The sequence below is a fragment of the Mastigoproctus giganteus genome, chromosome 6 (assembly GCF_048544385.1).
Source record: "Mastigoproctus giganteus isolate SK-2022 chromosome 6, ASM4854438v1, whole genome shotgun sequence".
Taxonomy (NCBI): domain Eukaryota; kingdom Metazoa; phylum Arthropoda; class Arachnida; order Uropygi; family Thelyphonidae; genus Mastigoproctus; species Mastigoproctus giganteus.
The window spans coordinates 227,793,767-227,819,616 of NC_143580.1; the positions used below are offsets into that span (position 1 = coordinate 227,793,767).

The following is a 25,850-nucleotide window of genomic DNA, read 5'->3' on the forward strand; positions in this document are numbered from 1 at the left end:
CTGAGGAATAACCATTTATCAGAACCCTCTACCTCATGCCCTGAAGCCATCCTGCTATCCATCTAAGGATTTATCCTGTGATTCCAATCTGTTCCAGCTTATAAAGTAACCGCTCATGTCATCAAAAACTTTGTAAATAAAAATGCAAAAAAAAGTGAAATTAATAAAAACCAAAACAAAAAAAAATTCCAATCTTTTCATTTTATTCCACTTATAAATCATCTTATAAAATCATAATTAATTACTGGGACAATAATTTAAGTACGGAAATATAAATGTACCAAAAATAATAAATAAAATAAAAGCTAATCTTTTATTTTGTGATTTTTTTGTCCCTAATAAAATTTTAACGCGAAAACTTTCTTATGGATTCAGTGCTACATCCTTTCAAAAATAGTTTAAACTAACAACCGGTAGCGCCATCTACCTTTGAAAATAAACTGTACACTTACTAATCATGAAAATGAGTATAAAATGCTAATCTTAAACAAGAAAAATTATAAAATAAAATAAAATATAGGCGATAAAATCACAGAACAGGTTTCACAACTCGGGCGATTAATTTAAGCAATAATGTTTTTGTTTTGTTTTTTTGTGACCCAGCTAGTATTTATTTATTTTTTTATGGAAGTTTTTTTTTTGCTACATCCACTACAGAATTGCTTATATTTTTCATAATGTATGACCAATTATTTTCAGTGAAAAATTCTCTTCTTTATGACAATAAACTTGGTGTTTCTTCCAGTCGATAAAGGTCGACGCACTGTTATTTTAAATAGAGCACATTATGACTGCAAAGCTCTTTATCTCCTCGAAGATCAATCCGTTTATGCAAGGGTGGACGAACAGCGTGTAAAATCTTTTAAAAAACTAGATAATGGAGTTAACGAACTACTGCTCACATGGTTGAACCTAAAGAAGATTGATACTGTTCTGTCTGCCCACTTAATGCGAAGGAGTAATGACTTCCGCAATTCTATGCATTTCTTAAACTTCATAAACTGGGATTTCCATTAAGATCTGTTGTGGCCTCTGTGACATCCCCATTTTTTTTTTTTTATGAAAACCCCAAACACGAGAGGTTTTAGAACCTATAGTACTTAGTACCGTGCATGGGCTGAAGGTTCAGAAGATGAAAGAAGATACTTGTTGACATTAAGCTTGAATTTCTATAGATTGTAATTTTCAGGAAATATTTATGACGGAAGGGTGCTTCAGAAAACTGAAATTGAATGAATGAGGAAGAAGAAAAGTTGGTTCTGTGAGTTTGAAGTTGGACAGTAAAAGTACATTGATTGATTGCGGCATGTGTTCGGACTGCTTTGGAAGAGAGAGCGGGAATTGCAGAAGCCAATTCAGAAGAACAGTGCCCATCGAAGAATCTATAGAAAAGAAATGCAGCAGAAACAGAGCGTCTATGAGACAAAGTGGAGAAACTGGATTAGAGATTAGTCATTAATTAGTCTAACTACCCAATTTTGAATGGAATCTAGAAGTATGAGAAAGGTTTTGGGAACAGTGTTCCACGGTAGGGCCGGTTTGCGATTTTTACAAAATGAACAGCTCTTTGGAAGAAAAGTAACGTCGAGAAAACCCAGTTTTTTTAGATGCAAGGGAAGAAATATTTCCCAAGAGAGAGATTAGAAGTCAGGGTAACCCCCAATAGAGTTATATGACCATGCCTGGAAACCGGAGTGTCATCGAAGATAAGCATAAGAGCAGAAGTATCCTTTTTGCGAAATATAAGATAGGACTGAATTTTAGAAGGATTGAAGTCAACGAAGTTATTTTTAAGGCCTCCGTAGCCGAGTGGTCATGAGCGGCTGTGCAGTAGCACACGCTCCTTAAGTAGACCGGGGTTCAAGCCCCTGACTGCTAAATATGGTCGATCTGCCAACCCGCACTGGACCAGCGTGGCAGATTATGGTTCCATTTTCCCTCAACATGAATTGTTGAGGGAAAATGGAATCCTGCAGTGGGTTGATAATGGCTGCAGTTTACCTTTTTTAAGTTATTTTTGCCCCACTGGAGAATTACCTGAAGATCAGCATTTAAGGAATTGGTAGCGGATATTCGAGAAGTTGAAGCGTCTGTGCAGGGCAAGGTTTCTTAAACTAGAAGAAATGTGATATAAACAGCAAAACTAAGGATAGGATTTTCGGTCAATGGAAGAAGGTCATTAATATACAAGAGGAAAAGAATGGGAGAAAGAACTGAACCGTGGGGAACACCAGAATTAATGGAGAAGTTAGAAGACAGAGCCATCTACCATCACACTCAGTGAGCGATGGACGTCTTCCGACGTCTAGTGGAGTCAATGCCTAGGCGAATAGTGGCTTTATCTATGCGAACAGTGGCCCAACATGATATTACGAAGGTGGTCATAATTCATCGATCACCCAGTGTAAATATTAGCTTTGTATTAAAAGGGGAAAATCTCACACACTGAACTATAACTATTGTTTTGCTTAAGGAAATCAGGGAATGTAAGGTGCAGGTAAGAACTGCTATGAGTACAAAGAAGTGTTTGTTAATGATAAGAAGAAAAGCTGCTTATAGGAAAAGCAGTATCAAAGTTTCGGAAATAGTATATTGAGAGATGCTGATTACTGATATCCTTATGTCTGTATTCCTAACTTGTTTTTAGCTTCACAGATGCTTTCATGTTTTTAGCATTTCCTTCTTCCTAGACACCTGTTTTTTACTTCCTTATCTTTAGGCATCTCTAATCCTTCCCCTGTTACAGAAATCTGCTGCTCATTATAATTTGCTTTGAGCTAGACACAGTATTGATTAATGTTTTCTCCAGATGCTGATTACTGATATCCTTATGTCTGTATTCCTAACTTGTTTTTAGTTTCACAGATGCTTTCATGTTTTTAGCATTTCCTTCTTCCTACACACCTGTTTTCTACTTCCTGAACTTTAGGCATCTCTAATCCTTCCACTGTTACAGAAATTTGCTGCTAATTATAATTTTCTTTGAGCTAGACACAGTATTGATTAATGTTTTCTCCAGCCATAAAACTTCAAATTCACCTTTCTTTACGTGTTAAGTAAATTTAGCTTGTTACTTGAACTTCAGATTCTTTTTGGTGCAGCTGATGTGATTTTAGCTTCGTGTTATTACAGAGGCTTACTACTAAAAGGAACTTGTTTTATCTACAGAGGTATAACATCTAAGAGCATATCGGAATAACTGAAATGAGAACCCAAAAGAACTCTAATTTTACCTAAAGGATATCCAATTTTGGTTGGAAGACAGAGAAGAGTAATTATACAAATCTTTAAACACAATTTATTTATAATTTAGAGATATATTTAGTCAATGAATATATTAACCAATGACAATTTCCTCGAACATAAAGCTAAACTTAAAAGACTGGAGTGTTTTGAAGAATATTTCGAAATGAAGTCTATTTTTATCATGGCATTATGTAACTAAAAGGAACTTCGACACTTGCAAAACGAAACAGTCTAATAACCTTTCTAACTGTGAGTAGATAGCAATTCCAGTTACATCTGTATTTGTGCATGTTGGGTCAGTTTAGGATAAGCGTATGTGCTAAGCGCCAAGGCAGCTAACGATATGAGGTGTCAGTGTATTGTGTCTGCAATTGCACGTATGTTTCAGTCGATTTGCTGTGTGTAGGATGAATAATAGAAAATCCTCTTCTTTATCTCCTTTTCCTCAAAATCTCCATATTGTATTCTTCACCCTCATAGGGCAAAGAATTTTCCTTTGAACCTTGACCTTTTCCATTATATGGAAAAGGTCAAGGTTCAAAAAAAAAAAAAAAAACTCCCGCATTTTAAGAAATGTGGTCCTCAAGCTTCTTTTAAGATCCATTGATATGTAACTTATCCAACGATCCCGGCAGCATACCTAGAAGACCAGAATATGGAACAGGAACCTTAACTGGGACCTCTTGATTGACCAAAGCTGCCTACCAGTAAGCAGAACACCTAATACAGTTATTGATAGGAGAGACTGCTTCTACAGGGATGGGACACACTTAAATAGAATGTATGCAAGGAGATTTCCTGATGTATCGAGACATCGTTAGGAAGGTCAGAAAATTGCTAGCTTGGAGGGACTACACAGACTAATAAATTAACTAGAGCTGCAAGCAGAGATAAAAGTGATTCTTGCATGGCTTCTATTGGAACATGCTGTTGTTGGTGTTGTGATAGGATTTTAGGAGCATCGGCAACTAAGGCCATATTGCCCTGTGTGTATTGTTTGTAAATTGCGCGTATTCTGAGGTCGATTTTCTGCTTACTGGATGAAAAACCAGAGTTTCAGGCAGAAAAAAAATCATGTTACTCTCGCTTGAGACTGACTAACTCAGCCACGTTGTTAAAAATGTCCGTAAAAATTCCTCACGTCATCGATGGAGCTCAAACTCAAGTCTTTTTCATCCGGTGTGGGGAAGACTGCAATTGTGCTACCCACGAGGGCATTGGAATATGCGACAGTCTGGAAAGCAAGGTATCGGAGATTTCAATGCCTGTTGTGCTTCATCATGGAACAAGTAAATACATGGGTTGTGTTAGAGTAACTACACTGGTGTGCAATTTTTAAGGACCAGTCAGGTTTTTACCTATAGCTTCTCATAGGAGTGGCCTGGATATGAGAAAGGCATAGAAACTTTATTTATTTAGATGCAGAGTTTGAATATGAAGAGTACAATATGCACAAAAAAGGACAATAAAAGTGTCATATTACAGTTACCCGAAAACAAATTCATCTTCCCATGGGTTTTATATCAATAGATTTTTATCTCCTATTGCTGGTCGGTTTGCCTGTTTTACTGTGTTAAAAATCCGAGTTTTGCCCTTGCAGTTAGCACAACTGATATAATCACAGTCCTCTCCACACTCAGTGGATAAATAAAAACGAAAAATTAACAAAAATATAAAGATTATACATTTTATTGATTTCTCTTTTTTATTTTATGCCATTCCTGTGTATTTTTATCTCCTTTATTTCTTATTTTTATGGATGTATGTTTAGTAATAATAGTAGTAGCGGCAAATGATGCAAGAAAGCAAGCTTATACACTGAGTGATCACTGAATTATGACCACCTACCTAATACCTCGTAGGTCCTCCTTTTGCCCTCAATACAGTAGCTATCCGACGTGGCATTGATTCAACAAGATGTCGGAAGCGTTCGGGAGGTATAGCCAATCAAGCTGTGTGTAATGCGGTTAGCAATGCAGGTGTGGAGGTGAAGGTGTATCCAGACGCCTGATATCAATATCAATCCCAGAAGTGGGATTGATATTGAGGGAGTTCGGAGGCCAATCGATATGCTGGAAGTCAGAACTGTGTTCCTCAAACCATTCCTGCACAACAAGTGCCTGATGGCTCGGCGCATTGTCATCTTGGAAGACACCATCGCTATTCGGGAAGAAGTGTAACATAGCGGGATGTACACAGTCAGCAAGCAGTTGACGATAGCGGAGACCACTGATACGTTGTTCCACATGCACCAGGGGTCCAAGTTGTTCCTGCCAGTGAAACGTGCCCCACACCATACAACTGCCTCCACCGACCTGCACTTTTGATACCATGCATGATGGATCAAGAGTCTCATGTTGTTCACGCAAAATCTGTACACGACCATCCACGGTGTGGAGTAAATGACGTGACTCATCCGACCAGCACACCTTCCAGTCTTCTAACGTCCAACTTGCATGCTCTTTGCACCAGGCGAGTCTTTTACGCCGATGAACCTTGGTTAGAGAGGATGCTGTAGGGGTTGTCTGCTGGTATAGCCCATACGTGTGAGCGTGCCACGCATGGTCATGCCAGATATTCTTCCACATTGACCCATGTTGTATTTGGTAGTCAACTCTTCAACAGTGCTGCTCCTATTCGCCTGTACGAGTCGTCGTACCCGACGCTCACCTCTGTCATCAACCTTTCGCTGACCTTTGCAGTTTTGACGTCAGGTCGTAGTTTGACCATTTTGACGCCAGTCCTGGTACACTTTAACTACAGCTGCTCTCGAACACCCTACCAGTTCAGCCGTTTGGAAATCGATGCACCAGCTCGTCGAGCACCCACAATCTGTCCTTTATCAAAGTCCGATAAATCCTTCCTTTTACCCATCACGCTCGGAATTTTACTACACACTGAACCACTGACACGTTATCTATGCTACGTAGGTCGACTAACTGCGCACGCTCATATCTCACGTGGTCAACGGGTCGCATTCAGTTTTCATAGGGGTGATCATAATTCAGTGATCACTCAGTGTATATCGTCAGCCAAAAAAAAAAAAAAAAACACTTCAGACTTCGCCCATCCTTGCTCTCCAAGATGTGAGCCTGGAGTGACATACCTTGATCAATATTGATAAATATTGGTCAAGATATGTCAAGTATATCAATTGATCAGGTGATCAGCACTGAACCCTGGGAAACTCCACTGATAACATTAGACTACGAAGAGCAGTGCCTATTGATAACTACTCTTTATCTCCTTTCACTTAAACATCTCTTTATCTATATCAGTAACTTGCCCTTAATGCCGCATTGCTCGAGTTTGTACAACAGTCTTTTATGTGCAATAGTATCAAAAACCCTCCTGAAATCAAAGTATATGATGTCAAAATTAATTTTTGCAGCATAGCAACCAATCAGATTGGATAAACAAGACTGTCCCTTAAATATCCATACTGTGATTACGGTATAATTGCATGCCTCTACAGTCTACAGATGGTCCTGTATTACTTCTTTAACCAATGATTCCATTATTTTCACTGTAACAGATGTTAAGATAAGAGGTCTGTAATTGCTTTTGTCACCTTTTGATATTGAGGATACATTCCCATTTGAATTGAGGATACTTTCCCACATTTCCAGTCGATAGCGACCTCCCCCAGTCCAAAGATGCTCTCATTATTATGGTTAAAGGTTTTCTTACCTCCTTTGCCGCCTCCCTTAATATAATTAGATCGATTCCGTCAACCCCAGCTACCTTTTTTTTATCCATCTTCAAGGTTTTCTCCTCCACTCTCCTTTCAGTTATCACAAAGTCACTTACCGTTGGAGTTTGATAAACTTCTGACCACCCCTTCCCCAAAGAATTCCTTATGTATGAATGTAGATGAAAAATATCTATTGCAATGTTATATGTTGTTTTTAACTAATTATTTCTTTTACTTAATCAGTGTGACTTAGTGTAAGAGTTTTATTATGATACTGTGATTCTTGACACTCAAGGTCTTTTGGGTAATTACAAAAATCATTACGCTGTCAGCATACGTTACAGGTTATTAGAAAACATACTTTTATCAGCTCTAATGATTATTTTTACCGAAAGTTCTGACTATGCATAATGCTATCTATAACCTTCGTTTTTCCTAGAAATTATGCAATTTTATTTTATGATATGTATTAGGCAACCTAGTAATAACTTCTGGTGTCAGGTCAGTGAGGTACCTTGTTTATTACCATTTCTAAGATATAAGGATAAAATAAGGATACTATAAGGATAAAATTCTACTAACATTCATAATAAATATAGACATTAACTGTCTATATTTGTTACTGTAAATTTTTGTGTCTTGAGTAAGTTCATTTTATGACATCCCAGCCGAAATGCTCAAATACCTGGGAACAAGAGGAAAACAACAGCTCCTCAATATTTTCAATAATATCCTCAATGAAGGGAAACTACTAGTTGACTTTCAGAGATCCATCTTTATTCCCATACGAAAACGGCAAGAGCAGCAAAATGTGTAGACCACCGTACAATAAGCCTCATAAGTCACTCCATGAAAGTCCTCTCGAAGGTGATTCTGCGCAGAATTGAAGGCAAGATTCAAGAACAAATTGGAAAAGACTAGATGGGTTTTAAAAAGGGGGTTAGCACAAGAGAAGCAATATTTGCTCTGAATATACTGGCAGTAAGAACAATTGAACACCAGCAGAAGCTGTTTGTCTGCTTCATTGACTTTATCAAAGCATTCGATTGATTGAAACATGATATCCTCTTCCAGCTCTTGAACGATCTCAACATCAATCCCAAGTAACTAAGGTTACTACGGTTACTATACCTTGAGCAAGAAGCGACAATCACTGTAGAGGGAGAAAACACATACTAGGTACAAATTCAGAAAGGATTGAGGCAAGGATGTGTGTTGACTCCTATGGTGTATAATCTCTATGCTGAAATCATTATAGATCTAATACAAGGTTCTGAAGAAGGAATTACTGTTAATGGTCCAGTTATCAGTAACTGCAATACGCAGACGATACTGCCCTCATTGCAACATCAGACGAAAAGCTAGAAACACTCCTCAACAAAGTGGTAACAGCCAGCGAACAGATAAGCTTAATAATTAATGCCAAAAAGACCAAAACTATGGTCATAAGCAAAAACACTTTGCCTGGAATCAAAATACGGTGCGGCAACTCCCCCGTCTGCGCGAATAGCACAGTGGTATCGTCATCGTCCTTCCCACACCGGGTAAAAAAGGCCCGGGTTCGAATCCAGTCGATGACGCGAGGAACTTTAATGGGCTTTTTCGCTCAGTGGTTGAGTTAGTTGGTCTCAGGCGTAGATAGCAAGATCCCCCCCAAAAAACTGGGGTTTTTCGTCCAGCAAAACAGGCAAATCGATCAGAAAACATACGCAATTTACAGACACAAATACGGGTTTATGTAATCAATTACGGATAATCCTAATATAATAATTTGGTTTGATTTATGGAAACTCCCCCATCGAACAAGAGAGTAGCTTTAAATATCTAGGGAAGATCTTTACAAATAATAATGACCAAGGCGCAGACATTAGAAGCAGAATCGGTATGGCCAAAGAGGTAGTTAAGAATCTTAAGAACTTCCTCTGTGACACGAACATGTATTTCCAGAAAAGATATCAAATGGCCAAATGCTACACATGGAGCACTCTCCTATGTGGATGTGAGCCCTGGGTCATGCGGAAGGCAGAAATCAGGAAACTGGAAGTTTTCGAGATGTGGACGCTCAGAAAAATGCTCAAAATTCTGTGGACGGATCAGGTCACCAATGAGCAGATCCTTAAGAGGGCAACCACAATGACACTACTAACTACAATTGCAAAGAGAAAGGCTGCCTACCTCTGGCATATAAGAGGCCCACAATATGACCTGCAGAGACTAATCCTGAAAGGGAGGATTAAAGGCAAAAGAGCAAAAAGAAGACAAAGAAAAAAGTGGCTTGATAACATCAAAGAAGGGACAAGGGTCTTACGACAAAAAACCCTACTAAACTATTATTTTTAGGCCACACGAATAAGTTCATCTGCCGTGCTGTGTGTCTTATGTCTGTTAATTGCGTGCATTCTATGGTCGATTTGGAGGACGGTGACGATACCACTGTGCACCCCGCGCAGACACTACTTTTCACACCAGAAAGTTCTTGAAGGTTCTCATGAATGGCGCAGCGAAGTTTGACTCTGAGAATAAAGAAGCATACTCTCAGAGTCAAACTTCGCTGCGCCATTCGTGAGAAATGCATTGTCTTGATGGAGAAACCACTTCACATTGAAAAGTCCTTGACGTTTCTCACGAATGGCGCGGCGAAGTTTGACTCAGAATAAGGAAGCATACTCTGAGGTTTTCAGAATCAAACTTCGCCACACCGTTCGTGAGAAAGGTCAAGAACTTTCCGATGTGGAGTGGTTTCTCGATCAAGTCAACGCCAAGCACCATACGGCTAATATTGTACAAGAAGTGATCACTGCCATAGGTGCCAAGCTTTTGCCATATTCTCCTTATTCACCGAACTTAGTCCCTTGTGATTTCTTCCTGTTTCCAGGTCTGAAAAAAGCTCTGAGAGGCAAGCGTTTAACGTCCGACAACGATGTTCGCGAAGCCACAACGGAAGCACTTCGCAGGCTTTCGAAAAATGGCTTGCGAGAAGCGTTTAATGCGCGGGTACGACGGATTGCGAAACTGTGTAAAGTTAAATGGAGAGTATTTCGAGAAGGAAAAATGCACAGAAGATTAAGATAAGATCTTGCACCTGTCCGCGAATTAAATGATCGCCCCTTAAATATTTTAAATTGCTATACAAAGGAAGTGAAGATATCCCTGAATGAGGAAAATATTGAATTTGGACGAATTATGGACATTATCTCCATTATTGAGGTACGAAACCGTGGAAAATATTAGGCATGAGAAGGTCTCAGGTGTAGATAAAATTATACCCAAAATCCCAATATTGGATGGAAACTAATCTCGTGGTGGCTGTTTCACATTATCCAGAAGTTGTTTTTCATCCTTATGGATAGCACAGTTGGTATAATCACTATCATCCTCACACTGGGTGGAAAAGACCTGAGATCGAATTCCGTCAATGACGTGAGGAATTTTTATGGACCTTTTATTGACTGAATTAGTCAGTCTCAGACGAGGGTTGCTTGGTTTTTCATATTGAACTTGGGTTTTTCATCCAGTAAATAGGAAATTGATCACAGAACACGCAATTTACTGTCATATTTTATATACTCAATATGGCCTAAGTTCCCGATGCGCCTAAAATCCTAGGACTAGTCGTTTTCCCCAAGGACAAATTCCAGATGTTGTAAAGGATTTTAGGAGCATCGGCGACCAAAGCCACATTTCTCCGTGTATACTGTCTATAAATTGTGTGTGTTCAGTGGTCGATTTTCTGTTTGCTGGACGAAAAACCGGAGTTTCTGGGAGAAATAAACATGCTACCCTCGCCTGAGACCGACTAACTCAGTCATATTTTGAAAAAGGCATATAAAATGTTTTCCCTCACTGACGGGGCTCCAACTCAGGTATTTTCCACCCGGTGCGGGGAGGGCGGCGATCCTACCAACTGTGCTACCACGAGGGTGAGGGCTAGCCAAGTTCCAGAAGATTGCTGCAAGACATTTTTGTCAAAATATAAAAGGGAGATAAAAATTTTGGAAATTGGCCTGGAATTTCAATCCGTGGTATACCATATGAAATCTGTGCAACTTAGAGAAGAGGTTTAGATGTATTGCTAACTGTAACTTTGGGGAAGAACATTTCTAATTTTAGTCCAAACACAGAATGTAACAATCATATATTCACACTAAAACAAATCATAGAACAGTCATTGGAACATAATAAGAAATTCTAGGAATTTGTCGATTTTAAACAAGATATGCTACAAGGCGTATAAATGTTTCCAAATTTTAAGAAAATGGTGCATGAAGGATAAACTTTTAAGGGGAGTGAGCATAGGAAAAGAGTTTCAGATTAAATTTGGTGACTTAAAATTTAACCGTTGACAGAAAGAAGATTTTTTTTCTGTATCAGCCAAATAAAAATAATAAAGTAGAATTCCGTATTATTCCCATCCCTACGAGGTAGCCATCCAGTTACACTTTAAACTTCGTCAGACTCACTAGTTCTGGCACTTTGGGAGGAAACTTGTTCTAGTGATCAAATGTTCATTGCGAATTTCATGAGAACCGGTCTTCTGTTATTCTCTGAGATTTTATATTTTTGATTGAAATTTTATGTTGTAGGTGAGACAAGAAAGTTATTGTCTCACCTACAGAGAACAGACCTTCCTCATTCATTTTAATTATCTCTTCAGTGCCTTACACATCTCAATCAGATCTCCTCTTAGATGTCTATTTGTCAAACTTTGCAGTCGTCCTTCATATGTGCAACCATTTGCACTCATCACTAACCATGTAGCTCTTTGTACCCTCTCCAGAAGCTCCGTGTGTTTTTTTTCAGATGCAGTCTCCAAACAAAGCAATATTCCAAATGCGGTGTAATAATTGACTTGTATAGATGGATAATAATATCCTTCTCCTTGCTAGCAAAGGTCTTATAAATCATGGACCAAACACAATGTGCCCATCTAACCGCTTGTTTACACTGCATGCAAAATTTCATATCAGATAGAATCGTAATACTTAAGTCTTTATAAAGTCTAAGTCTACATAAGTCTAGATCTTAAACCAATTCTACTTCCTCTCCCTAGATTACTATTATTCACTTATTGTCCACTTGGAATATGAATAAATAATAAGAAGAATCAGCATTGCTTATCCGTGTGAGTAGCATAGTTGGTATAATCACTCTCCTTCCCACACCAGATGGAAAAGAACTGAGTTCGAATCACATTAATGACAGGAGGAATTTTTATGAGTCTTTTCACAACGTGGCTGATTTACTCTGTTTCAGGCAAGGCTAGTGTGGTTTTTTCTCCCGGAAACTACTGTTCTTCATCCATAAAAACAGCATCGATCATAGAACACACAATTTGCAGACATATTATATTCGGCTCAATGTGGCCTAAAATGGTACAATTACAACTACAGCATTGCCTGAAAGAATCTGGAGAAACAGAATTGCAGAATCCTTTAGGCGTTAATTTCAGCAAGAAAGATACAGAAGTACTTACTCTGGAACGAATACCTGAAATCAGTTGTTAACAAATCATCAGCAATAGCGTAGGAAAACCCTGGATCCTTCTAATCTATCGGGTAAGCCAGCACGTTTCATCAATTTACTCGTATAGTAGATGGAAGTTTTCTGAAATGTTTTTACTGTAGGTCTATATAACAACATGTGAACTAAATAAATACCCGTACGTTGTGATAAATTCTTGAAAATAGTCTTGATTATACAACGTTCAGCTATCTAGGATTTGCAGAGCAATAAAATCCATCCTCGATTTTGATGGAGAAGGAACTGGTTTTGGAGTATTTAAAAATACAAATAAAGATAGTTTTATTATTTTCACTATAACTTTAAGAGGAAATTGCATACTTATATTATTATTATTTTTTTTTCAATAATAACACACTTATGGGAGTACAACAGGCTAGTTCATTTAGGATGCAGTGTGCTGGTAGTCGATGCCGTTAATGGGTGCTACAGACTGGTAAACCGAAGATAACAAAAACTTTTTAAAAATAATATTTAATGGTAAAATTAAATGAGTTTAATGCCCAAATCATGGAGGACGTCATACAAGATCCTCTAATCCATATCAACACAAATTGTGGATTAATGTCAACTGCTAGTCAACATGAATCATGGTTCTACTGACTGATAATTAACTCACATTGATATGAGTATAAAATAATTGTCAGATTAAAACCACCAAAGACCGAACTTATAAGCCCATATGTATTATGTGTTGCGGAGCAACGGACCACCTTTATTTTCTTTTAACATAAATCCTAATTTCGACTAGTTATGAAAGACATTAATGGAACGTAAAACCTGCTGTATAAAAATTCGTGCTCAAAGTAACCTCAAGGTAGTAGCATTAGCATTAGCATTAGCATTAGTAGAGGCATTTGATGCAAGAAAGCAAGCTTATGCAGCATCAGCCAAAAAAAAAAAAGAAAAAAAAAGTAACATAAATAAATAAAAATAACCACTTCCACTTCACCCCTCTGTTCGTTCGAAATACCTGTCCAGCTGAGCCTTAAACTTATTTAGGCTATCAACTTCCACGACAAGGGATGGAAGTCTGTTCCACCCACCAACCACCCGCTGGCTAAAGGCAAATTTCCGCACATCTATCCTACATCTGTCTTTCCTCAATTTGAATTTATGCCCTCTCAGGTGATTTTTCTGAGCTAGAGGAAGAATCCCATCAGCATTGAGCATGCTCAAACCATTCAAGGCTTTGTACACCTCTATCAGATCACCCCGCTGGTGCCTAGTTTCCAGACACTGTAATTTGCAAAACTTAAGCCTTTCTTCGTAAGAGAACCCCTTTGTCCCATTCACCAATCTAGTTGCCCTTCTCTGTACTCGTTCCAGCAGCTCTACATCCTTCCTGAAATGAGGCCTCCAGGCCTGTATACAGTACTCTAGGTGTGGCCTGACCATTGCCTTATACAAGGGAATAATCACCTCCTTATCCCTGCTAGAAAAATTCCTATATATCATTGACAATACACCATGAGCTACTCTTGCAGCTCGTCTGCACTGCTCAGAGAACTTCATATCTGCCTGCACCACCACCCCCAGGTCCCTTTCATTCTCTACCACTGTCAGTGTAGTACCACAGAGTTGATACGTTGCTCTGGGGTTGCTGTTTCCCATATGTAGTACTTTACATTTGTCAATGTTAAACTTCATTTGCCACCTCGAAGCCCATCTGCTCAACCTTTCCAGATCCTATTGCAGCAGCATAGTGTCAGTAGTGTCCTTGACAACCCTGCCAACCTTCGTATCGTCTGCAAACTTGGACATTAAGCCTGATATACCATCATCAATATCATTTATAAATACAGAAAACAATAAAGGCCCCAATACTGAACCCTGAGGGACTCCACTAATAACATTAGTCCACGATGAGCAGTGTCCATTGATTACCACTCTCTGTCTTCTCCCCCTCAACCACCCCTTTATCCATAGCAGCAACTTGCCTCCAATGCCACACTGCTCCAATTTGTGCAGCAGTCTTCCATGTGCAACAGTATCAAAAGCCTTTCTAAGATCCAAGTATATAATATCAAAGTTATTCCCTGCATCCAGTTCTTTTGTGACTGCATCATAGTATCCAATCAAATTGGTCAGGCAAGACTTCCCCTTAACAAAACCATGCTGTGTCCTAGCTATAACTGAAGTCTTGTCTAGATGATCCTGCAGTGCTTCTTTCACCAGTGCCTCCATTAATTTTCCGGGAACAGAAGTTAAACTCACAGGTCTATAATTACTTGTGTCAGCCTTTGATCCCCCTTTGTGAATTGGGGTCACATTTGCACATCTCCAGTCAATGGGTACCTCCCCTGAGTCCAAGGAAGCTCTCATAATTATGGCTAAGGGTTTGCTTACCTCCTTTGCTGCCTCCTTTAATATAACTGGATAGATCCCATCCACCCCAGGTGCCTTTCTTGTGTTTATCTTCAACAATTTCTCCTCCACTTTGCTCTCAGTTATTACAAGATTCTCTAGCTTACTGCTAGAGTTGAATACACCTCTGGCATTCCCCTCGCTGAATAACTCCTCATGTGTGAATGTCGATGCAAAATATTCATTTAGTTTGTTAGCTACCCGAGCAGGGTCATCAACAGTTGACCCATCGATCTCAAGTGGACCAATCTGATTCATCCCCTTCCTTCTAGAGTTTACATAAGTAAAGAACTCTTTGCTGTTTTTCTTCGCATCCCTTGCCAAGGATCTCTCGTAATCTGCCTTCGCCTGCCTAACCTCCTTTGTAACTTGGTTACAGATCAACTTGTATCTATCATAGGCGTCCGTGTCACGTGTTAATTTGTATGTATCCCATGCATTTTTCTTCTCTGCCATATGCCTCATTAGTTCATCTGACAACCATTTAGGCCTAAACCTTGAACAATATTTCTTAGTTGGTATGTAAAGCCTAGTAGCTTCCACGATAAGTTCTTTGAATGCTTCCCATTTTGAATTTGCTGTTGGCAATATCATCAGTTGATCCCACTGTATAGAATTTAAATACTGTCTCAGTCCATTGTAGTCGCCTTTACGAAAGCAATACCCCTTCCCTTTACCCCTAATGGTAGTTACCTCTTTGAGTAACTCCCACTTCAGCACACTGTGATCACTGCCACCAAGTGGTTCATTTATCTGCAGATTCTTAATGCATGAAGAATCACTACTGATAATCAAATCAAGAGTATTACTCCCTCTAGTTGCCTCCCGAACATGCTGATGTAGAAAACAATCATCCAATAAATCCACAAAAGCCTTGCTACTGTGTGAGTGACCAGCCCCCAAATTCCAGTCAATATCTGGGAAATTAAAATCCCCCATTATAAGACTCTCTGATTTACTGGCCCACTCTATTTCTCCGAACAGTTTCTTATTATACTCATCAGAGTCATTAGGCCTATAGCACACTCCTACTCTCAATTTTGATCTCCCAATGCTTATGTCACACCAAACTGACTCGACACTGCACTGTCCAGCGATGTCGACTGGCTTCACTTCCTTGGATTTTATGTGTTTTTTAACTAATAGCATAACCCCTCCTCCCTTCCTATCCTGTCTATCCTTTCTGTAGACATTGTACTCCCCAAATTCCAGTTCTGCATTTCTTATATCTGTGTGACACCACGTCTCTGAAATCCCCACAATATCTGCCTTTGATGTTTTGAGCAATACCTCAAATTCATCAAATTTATTTACTAAACTCCTAGCATTGGTGTACACACAAGTATACATGCACCTGTTCTTTTTCTTAGCTACCCTAACACAACCCATGTGTTTACTTGTACCCCAATGATTCCCAGCAGTCTCTGAAATATCCTGCATCTTATTTTCCAGGCTGCGGCTCATTCCAATAGAAGCAGTGCAAGAATCACTTTCACCTCTGCCAGTGGCTACTGTTAATCTATTAGGCCTTGTATCCCCCCAATCTAGCAGTTTTCCGACCCACCTAACATTGCCTCGATAGCATCAGCAAACATTCTTGCACCCTTTCTATTTAAGTGTATCCCATCCCTGTAGAAGCAGTCTCTCCTGTTAACAAATACAGACCAGGCTGAAAAAAATTCTACCCCTTGAGCCCTGCACAATCTTTCCAGGGCCGAATTGATTGACAGGGCTCTCATCATATACTCCCTCCTATCGTGTCTGGGCAGAATTGCAGACACTTTCAATTTCAACCCTAATTCACGGCTTTTTTTCATCAGTGACCTGTACTTGTCAAGTAATTCCGCCGGTCTCCTACTCTTAATGTCATTAGTAATCAGTATTTCACTGATTTTAGTTCTCCCTTTTCAAAATTCTTGGTGTATCGCGTTTCCCATTGAAGATTCAGTCAGCGTAAGGAATGAGATCAAATCCCGTCGATGACGTGAGGAATTTTTATGGGTCTTTTTCATAACGTGGCCTCTCTGTGTACTTCCTTAGTTAATATCCGACTGCTAGTAAAGGAATGCAACCATGAATAAGGTTAATGAATACAAATAAGGTCAGGATCTATCTGAAAGAAGACAGTAATAAGAACATTTAGATTTTTTGGGTATTTGTGGGGCCTAGGGTTCGAACGGGGAAGAACCACTTCGGGCGGTAAAGCAACACAAACACACCTTAAAGATCCGACTCCGCAAGGAAGGGGTTCACTCTTCTAATAGGGAGGGGATCCGTCCTTCATTCCACTGTGAATTCACTAGCACCTAATTACGGATATGGTCACACTTCAAGCTTAGCCAAGCATGCCACCTATCGCATTGGTCGTAAAAGCAATAATTACACCCCAGTACCTGTAACATATGTCCATAAATTGTGTGTGTGTTCTTTGGTTAATTTATCTGTTTCGCTGGACGAAAAACCATAGTTTCATGGATTAAAACCTTGCTGTCCACGCCTGAGACCAACTAACTCAGCGACGGAATGAAAAAAGTCGATAAAAATTCCTCGTGTTATTGACAGGATTCGAATACGGGCCTTTTCCACCCTGTGTGGGGATGATAGTGATTATAAACTGTGCTACTCCCGCGAACTAATGGTAGTAATGATACAGAATATCAGGCAGCAATGATTTCCAGTGGTTCAGGGAAGCACTTCTAAATTCATGGAATGGTTCTGGAACCCACTGGAGATAATCAATACTCAGTCTTGAAGAGCAGGGTGTTAATTGACTTGCACTAAAAAGGAAACGAAAGTGGTGTACTACAGACCATACGATTCTGAGGAATGTGACAATAATTTCTTTAGGCCATCTGTATGGGAAAGCAGGTGTGATTGTCTCGTTATGGGCGACTTCAAACTGAATTATCTCTTATAGATTGTAAATACTGAGTGGCTGTGTACCATGTGGAAACAGTATTTTGAACCAGCAGATTATTACTCATTCTAGCATGTCAGAGAAAGTACAAGGGGCCTTAAATCCTTGGCTCAGTTCTCATCAAGGATACAAACACTTTAAAAACTTCACAGTGATGAAATCAATAGTGGATAGGGACCACAATGTCAAAAAATAGGTAGTGTCCAAAGAAGTTTCTGTTGTCAAAGGAAAAAGTTCTGGCTTCACTTTCAACAAAAGGAACTGATGTGCACCGGAGGTATTTCTTGGACTGTATTAACCGGGAAGTATTCAAAGGATTTATGGATGTTACTTAATAGAGTTACCCGAGAGAACCAGCTCATTCTCCCCAGCAATCTCATTGGACACTGTCCATATTTTGACATTGTAGTCACTACTCGATATCGGTTACTACACCGTGATGTTTTTGATGGCGTTTAGATCTTTGTTGAGAACTGGGCCATGGATATTCAAGTCCCTTGTATTATGTCTGTATATTGCGTGTAACCAAAGAGCCATTTCAGAATGCAAAATTCGCAGTATCTTGTCACATATTGGGTATTATCGCAGCTGATGATCAAATCCGGATCAGCTGACAGGAGGATCTTTAATGGGCATTTTTCACTCGTGACTGAGTTAGTTCTCCCCAGAAACAGGTTTTTTTGTCCAGCCAAGCAGGTAAATTGACCAGAGAACAATTTACAGACACAATACACATAACTGAGGTAATCAGTTACGAGTAACCCTAATAAATAATTTTTTTGTTGTTTTTTATTTATTTTATTTTATTTTTATGTTAACAATGCAAGTCTGCGCAGTAGTACAGTGGTATCGTCACCATCCTTCCTATTCCGGATGGAAAAGGTCCTGGTTCGAATCCTGTCGATGACGCGAGGAACTATAATGGACATTGGATGAGTTAGTCGGTCTCACGCTTAGATGGCAAGATTTTTTGCCCAGAAACAGGTTTTATCGTCCAGCAAAGCAGGCAAATCGACCGGAGAACATGTGCAATTTACAGACACAATACACATGGGTATATGGAAGAAATTACCGGGTGACCCTAATATAATAGTTTGATTTGGTTGGGGTTTTTTTCAACAATACAAGCTGGTGCTGTACATTCGGACCCCTTGACACCTGTGGAGAAATATTTGGATACCACGGATTTTCTGAAAATTGTTTCTGACGAGGCGCATCCCACTATGGCTGCACACTATCTAGATAAACAAATAATTTCCAGCCAACAGCAATCGTGTGGTCCTAGAAATAGGTTCTTCCAATCTGTTTGAAATAACGGGTTGGAGGATCCTACTTTTCCAATTAGAATAATGCGTTATGTTGCACTTTGAACTCATATGTACTGATCGGATATTATTCATCTTTGTAGTCTTTGCGGGTTAGCATAGTGGTTGTAATCGCCATCTTCCTCACATTAGGTGGAAAAGGCCCGGGTTCGAATGACATGAGGAACTTTTAATGGCTCTTTTTCACTCAGTGGCTGAATTAGTCATTGTCAGGCAAAAATAGAGAGGTCACCTCCCTGAAACTTGGGTGTTTCTCCCAGCAAATTGAGCAACTCCGATCAAAGAATACACAGAATTAACGTTCATAATACATATGGGTTGATGAGATGATTATCGGGTGACCGTAATATGACAATTTTTCTTTATTCATATTTGTAATGATCACTCGGATTTAGTTCGTCTACTTTTGCACTTCTAAAGGAGTAATAAATAAAATCCTTCTGTTGTTTGCAATGTACTCTGTCATCGCAACAGACAGCGCAGGAAGATGCTAAAAATGTTATGCAGGAATGGAATGCCATGCAGACATGAATTTGTCACGTAGTTCCTTGAGATTCGACAGAGGTGTAGGCCTGCAGCGAACAGCCCTTTCCTTCTCATCCCAAAGATGTTCAATAGGATTGAGATCCGTGGACTGAGCGGGTCACTACAGAAAAGAAAAGTCATTGTCATGTTTCTGGAACCATTCCATAGTGATTCAGGCTTTGTGCACCGGCGCGTTATCCTGCTGGAAGTAACCATCTGACTGAGGATAAACTGTCAACATGAACGGATACACTTGGTCAGCAACGATGTTTAGGTACGATGTGGCATTCGGACGTGTCTATGGGTATCAATGGACCCAACGTGTGCCAAGAAAACATTTCAGCACCATAACACGCCCCACCACCTTGCACAGTAGTCGTCAGACATGATGGGTCCATGGATTCATGTTGTTTTCGCCAACTTCTGAGCCATCAACTTGATGCACCAGAAACTTCGACTCGTCAGACCAAACAACTGTTTTCTAATCCTCGATAGACCAGTGCTGGTGTTGTTGTGCCCACCGGAGGCGTGCTCCCTTGTTCTTCATTGATAACAAAGTTACGCGATGTGGCCGTCGGCTGTTGTAGCCCATTTGCGGCAAAGGGCGAGTAGTGGTCCGTTGCGATATTTTGTATTCTGACGTGATGTGCGACACTGTGGCCCGTCTGTTTGCTTGCACAATTCTAGCCATCCTCCTCTGACCTCTCTCATCAACAAGCGATTTTTTTCCACAGGAGATCCGTTGAGAGGATGTTTTCTGTTCGTTGCACCATTTTCGATACACCCTTGAAACTGTGGTGCGTGAAATTTTAAGGAGAACTGCCGTTTCAGAAATGCTTTGTCCAGCACGTCTTGCACCTACTACCATGCCACGTTCGAAGTCCGTTAGATCACTCCTGTTCCCCATTCTTGCTACGGTTTATACTCTTAACTGTTGCTAGAAAGGTTGTTCTGCTACATTTATATCCACAACTGTGGTCATGTGACTTGCAACGTTGTGGGACAGACCATTTGTTCGCACAGCAGGGGTGTACCTAATAAAGTGGCAGCACAGTGTATATTTATTTCTGTCAGGATTAAAGTTTGGATGAACACTGTATGGTTGCTTTGGCGAAGAAACTATTGCAACCACCGTATGGGAGATTAAAAGGATGAAAATAAAGATCGGAATCCCGACATATTTTCCAAATGGAATTGCATCAACACTCAAAGCGCTACATGCTCTGATGGTGGAAACCCCTTGTGCCTCTAGACATAATACACTTTACACTTACCTAAACATCATTGCTGACCAAGTTCACCCTTTCATAGCAACGGTTTTCTTCTCTGGCGGTGCTGTTTTTGAACAAGATAATGCACCATGCCACACCTCCGCCGGATTGTTCGAGACTGGTTCGCGGATCATGAGGAAGACTTCCAGGTATTTCCCTGGCCTCCAAATTCCGCAGACATCAATCCCATCGAGCATCTGTGGTTAGTGTTGGAACAGCAACTCCGATCTGCAGTGTCTCAACCATGGACCTCACAGGAGTTAAAGGATCTGCTGGTTATGTGTTGGTACCAGATACCAAAAGACACATTTCGAAATCTTGTAGCGTCCATGCCTCGCTAGGTACGAGCTGCTTTGACTGCACGTGGAGGACCAACATCATATTAGATAAGTGGTCATAATGTTTCGGCTCATCGGTGTACAACTATACAACACAGGCAGTTCTCACTTTACGAGTTCCCGGGTTTACAAGTTTTCGAGTTTACAAGTTCTCACTTTACGAGTTCACGGGTTTACAAGTTCTCACTTTACGAGTTCCCGGGTTTACAAGGTGGAGGGCCGCCCCGGGCGGCACTTGAACCGAGTGGACGATTTTTCTAACAGAAAAGCAAGAAAAATAACACTTTAGAATGTTGGAATTAAATTTTACTTCAAAAATAAACATACTGTTTTAATTTATTTCCCTATACGTCGTTTTGACTTTTTGTAGTATCTTTGGTGTGTATTGAGAGGGGCGACAAACTCATTGACCGCCCCGGGCGGCAAAAGCTCTACGTACAGTACAGAACCCAATAACACAGTTTTTTGGTAATTCGTTCCACGATCTCGGAAGTTGAAATTTTCACTATGTAACTCTCTAAAAGGTCGTTTTTATAGTGCAAATTGTATTAGTTACGAAATCAAATCATTGAAATGCACTGCACTTTCATCGTTATCATATGTTCTGTTATAAGAACCAGTTTTGAACACCTTTGTGACATTTTTCTAAAACACATTTCTGGAAGTCACGACCATAAAACAATAAAAACAATTTGCACTTACCGGTTTATTGGGCTTTTCTATTACTGCAAGCAATTATAAATGGGTAGTAAACTCGATGTTATTGCGTTTTCAAAAGTACCGATAGTTGCAATTAGTAGTAGTGGCATGTGATGCAATAAAGCAGTGTACGAGCTTATGCAACATCAGCCAAAAAAAAAGAAAAATTCACACAACCATTCCCTCTAAATATTTGTCCAGTTCCCCCTTAAATTAATTTAACCTATCAACATCCACAACGACAGATAGAAGTTTGTTCCAGCAATTACGCACCCGCTGGCTAAAGGCAAATTTCCGCACATCTATTCTACATCTGTCATTCCTTAGTTGGAATTTATGCCCCCTTATTTACATAATCTGAACCAGTGGAAGAATCCCATCAGAATTCAGCATGTGCAACCCATTCAAGGCCTTATACACCTCAATCAGATCAACGCGCAGGTGCCTAGTCTCCAGCCATTACAATTTGAAGAACTTAAGCCTCTCTCGGGAAGAGGATCCCTTCATTCTCCTCACCAATCTTGTTGCCCTTCTCTGTATACGCTCAAGCAAATCTATATCTTTCCTAAAATGAGACCTCAGGAACTGTACGCAGTACTCAAGGCGTGGCCTGACCATTGCCTTATACAGAGGGACAATCACCTCCTTTCCATGCTAGCAAAATTCCTACATATCATTGACAAAACCCCATGACCTGCCCTGGCAGCCAGTCTACACTGCTCAGAAAACTTAATATCTGACTGCACAATTACTCCCAGGTCTTTTTCATTTTCTACCACCTTAAGTGTAGTACCACACAGTTGGTACGTTTCACTGGGGTTACTGCTACTCATATGCAATACTTTGCATTTGTCAAGGTTAAACTTCAATTGCCACTTCGTAGCCCATCTGCCTAAATTTTCTAGATCCTGTTGCAGTAGCACACTGCCATTACTGTTATTAACAACCCTGCCAACCTTTATATCATCTGCAAATTTCGACACTAATCCTGATATACTTTCATCAATATCATTGATAAATATACAAAACAACAGTGGACCCAACACCAAACCTATGGAACTCCACTGATAACATTATCCACGAAGAGCAGCACCCATTGATTACCACCCTCTGTCTTCTCCCACTCAACCATCCTGTTATCCATTGTAGCAATTGACCCTTAATACCATTCTACTCCAATTCGTACAGCAGTCTTCCATGAGCAACAGTGCCAAAAGCTTTCCAGAAATCCAAGTATTGATATCAAAATTATTTTTTGCATCCAGTTCCTTTGTAACTACATCATAATAACCAATCAAATTTTTCAGACAAGACTTTCCCTTAACAAACCCATGCTGTGTCTGAATTATTGCAGTCTTGTCTAGATGATCCTGCAATGCATCTTTAACCAGCGACTCCATTATTTTACCCGGAACAGAAGTTAAACTAACTGGTCTCTAATTAGTCGTGTTACCCTTCGATCTCCCTTTGTGAATTAGGGATACATTTCCACATCTCCAGTCTATGGGTATCTCCCCTAAATCCAAAGAAGCTCTCATAATTGTGGCTAAGGGTTTGCTTACTTCCTTTGCCGCCTCCTTTAATATAACTGGATAGATCCCATCCGCCCCAGGTGCCTTTCTTATGTTTAACTTCAACAATTTCTCCTGCACTTTGCTCTCAGTTATTACAAAATAATTAAGAACCTTGCTACAATTTGATAATCTGGCATTTTCAAACCTTAATAACTCCCCATGTGTGAATGTAGATGCAAAATACTCATTCCGTTTGTATGCTATCTGAGCAGGATCATCAACAGTCGAACCATCTATGTCAAGTGGACCAATCAGATTCATCCCCTTCCTTTTAGAGTTTATATAAGTAAAGAAATCCTTGCTGTTTTACTTAGCATCCTTTGCCAAAAATTTCTCGTAATCTACCTTCGCCTACCTAACCTCCTTTGTGACTTGATTACAGACTAGCTTATATCTGCCATAGGCTTCTGAGTCGCTTGATAATTTATATGCATCCCATGCATTTTTCTTCTCTGTCACGAGTCTCATTAGTTCATTTGATAACCATTTAGGCCTAAACCTTGAACAATATTTCTTAATAGGTATGAAACTTTTAGTAGCTTCCACGATTAATTCCTTGAGTGCTTCCCACTTAGAATTTACTGTTGGTAACATCGTCAGTTGATCCCACTGTACAGAATTTAAAAACTGTCTGAGACCACTGTGCTCACCTTTACGGAAGCAAAAATCCTTTCCTTTACCCCTGATGTTAATTATATCTTTAAGTAAATCCTACATCAGTACACTGTGATTACTGCCACCTAGTGGGTCCTTTATCTGCAAATTCTTAATACACGAATGATCACTGCTGATAACCAGATCAAGAGTATTACCCTCTCTGGTTGCCTCTCGAACATGTTGCTGCAGAAAACAATTATCCAATAAATCCACGAAAGTATTACTAGTGTGTGAGTGACCAACCCACAAGTTTCAGTCAATATCTGGGAAGTTAAAATCCCCCATTATAAGACATTCTGATTTACTAGCCCACTCTATTTCTCTGTACAATTGTTCATTGTACTCATTCGAGTCATTAGGCCTATAACACACTCCTACTCTTATTTTTGCTTTCACAGTGCTTATGTCACACCAAACTAACTCAACAGTGCACTGTTCATCTATATGAACTGGATGCACTTCTTTTGATTTTATGTTTTTCTTAATTAACAGCATAACACCTCCCTTCCTATCCTTTCTGTACAGATTGTACTCCCCAAATTCCAATTCTGCATTCCTAATATCTCTGACACCACGTCTCTGATATCCCAACAATATCCGCCTTTGATGTCTTGACCAACATTTCAAATTCATCAAATTTATTTACTATACTTCTAGCATTGGTATACATGCAAGTATACATGTACCTATTCTTATTATTAGTTACCCTAACACATCCCATATACCCACCTGTTTCACGATGACTGCCATCAGTCCCTGAAACCCCCAGCACCCCTCGCTCCAGGCTGCTGCTTATTCTAATAGAAGTATTGCAAGAACTGTGTGGTTTTTAAGTTATTATGCTGAAATGTGTTTCCTCTTTACTGAAATCTTCAATCGTATATAAAACATAAATAAATTTTCAGAATATTCTCTTCATTCCTTTTTTTTTAAGCTTCGCAAACTTGTTACTCCGCGTAAATGGGGTTAGTTGGAATTGTGCGTTCCGTTAAAAAATGCTTATGCGTCTCTTGAAATTTATAAAGAAAATAGATTACCTTGGAAACTAACACCTCTTGAAGCATTTCTGAAGAAGACGATTCCTTGTGCAACAAACCAACGAGTGCCGAGCCAATAATAAGTGATCAACGAGTGTGCATTTAGTCGATGATAAAGAATAACCATTCTTTAAAATTTGCAAGTCATAAAAAATTTCTTTGTTATTATTATTATTTGCTTTATTTTGCAGTCTACGTTTTAATTTCTTTGGATAAATCAATCATTGTTTAAACATAAACTAATTTCATTATTATTATTATTATTATTATTGCTGATCTTATATTATTTCTCCCTGATTGGGGGTTCCACCTCGTGACGGGTATTGCTACCAAGTACACAGGGTGGTTTTTGTTATGTCTGATGTTACTGTTGGTCGAGGAATTTTCTGACTACTCCTACAGGTGTTCAGGATTGTGACTTTCTTGAGTTCCTTGTAGGTTTTCGCTGTTATCTAGGGTCTTTGGCACCATACCTGTGGTTGACACGATGATTGGGATGGTCGTTACTTGTTGCATATGCCACATCTCTTTGATCTCCTGTCTAAGGTTCGCGTACTTCCTGATTTTTTCCCCATGGGTTTTCTGCAGGTTACCAGGGTTGGGTCAATCAGATAGGTAGCCTTTTCCTTCTTGTCCACAAGGGTTATGTCCGGTCTGTTGTGCGAGATTGTCCTATCCGT

General features: G+C 39.6%; 1 protein-coding gene across 1 annotated transcript in view; it reads left to right on the top strand.

Annotated features, from left to right (window-relative positions):
• The first annotated feature begins 9,568 nt into the window (after positions 1 to 9,568).
• The window catches only part of LOC150085058 (selenoprotein N-like), a 58,383-nt gene continuing 42,101 nt past the window's right edge, over positions 9,569 to 25,850 (top strand). Inside the window, exon 1 of the mRNA XM_090376451.1 lies at positions 9,569 to 9,721. Within this exon, the coding sequence (XP_090232577.1) occupies positions 9,569 to 9,721 (153 nt within the window). The remainder of the gene's footprint in view (positions 9,722 to 25,850) is intronic.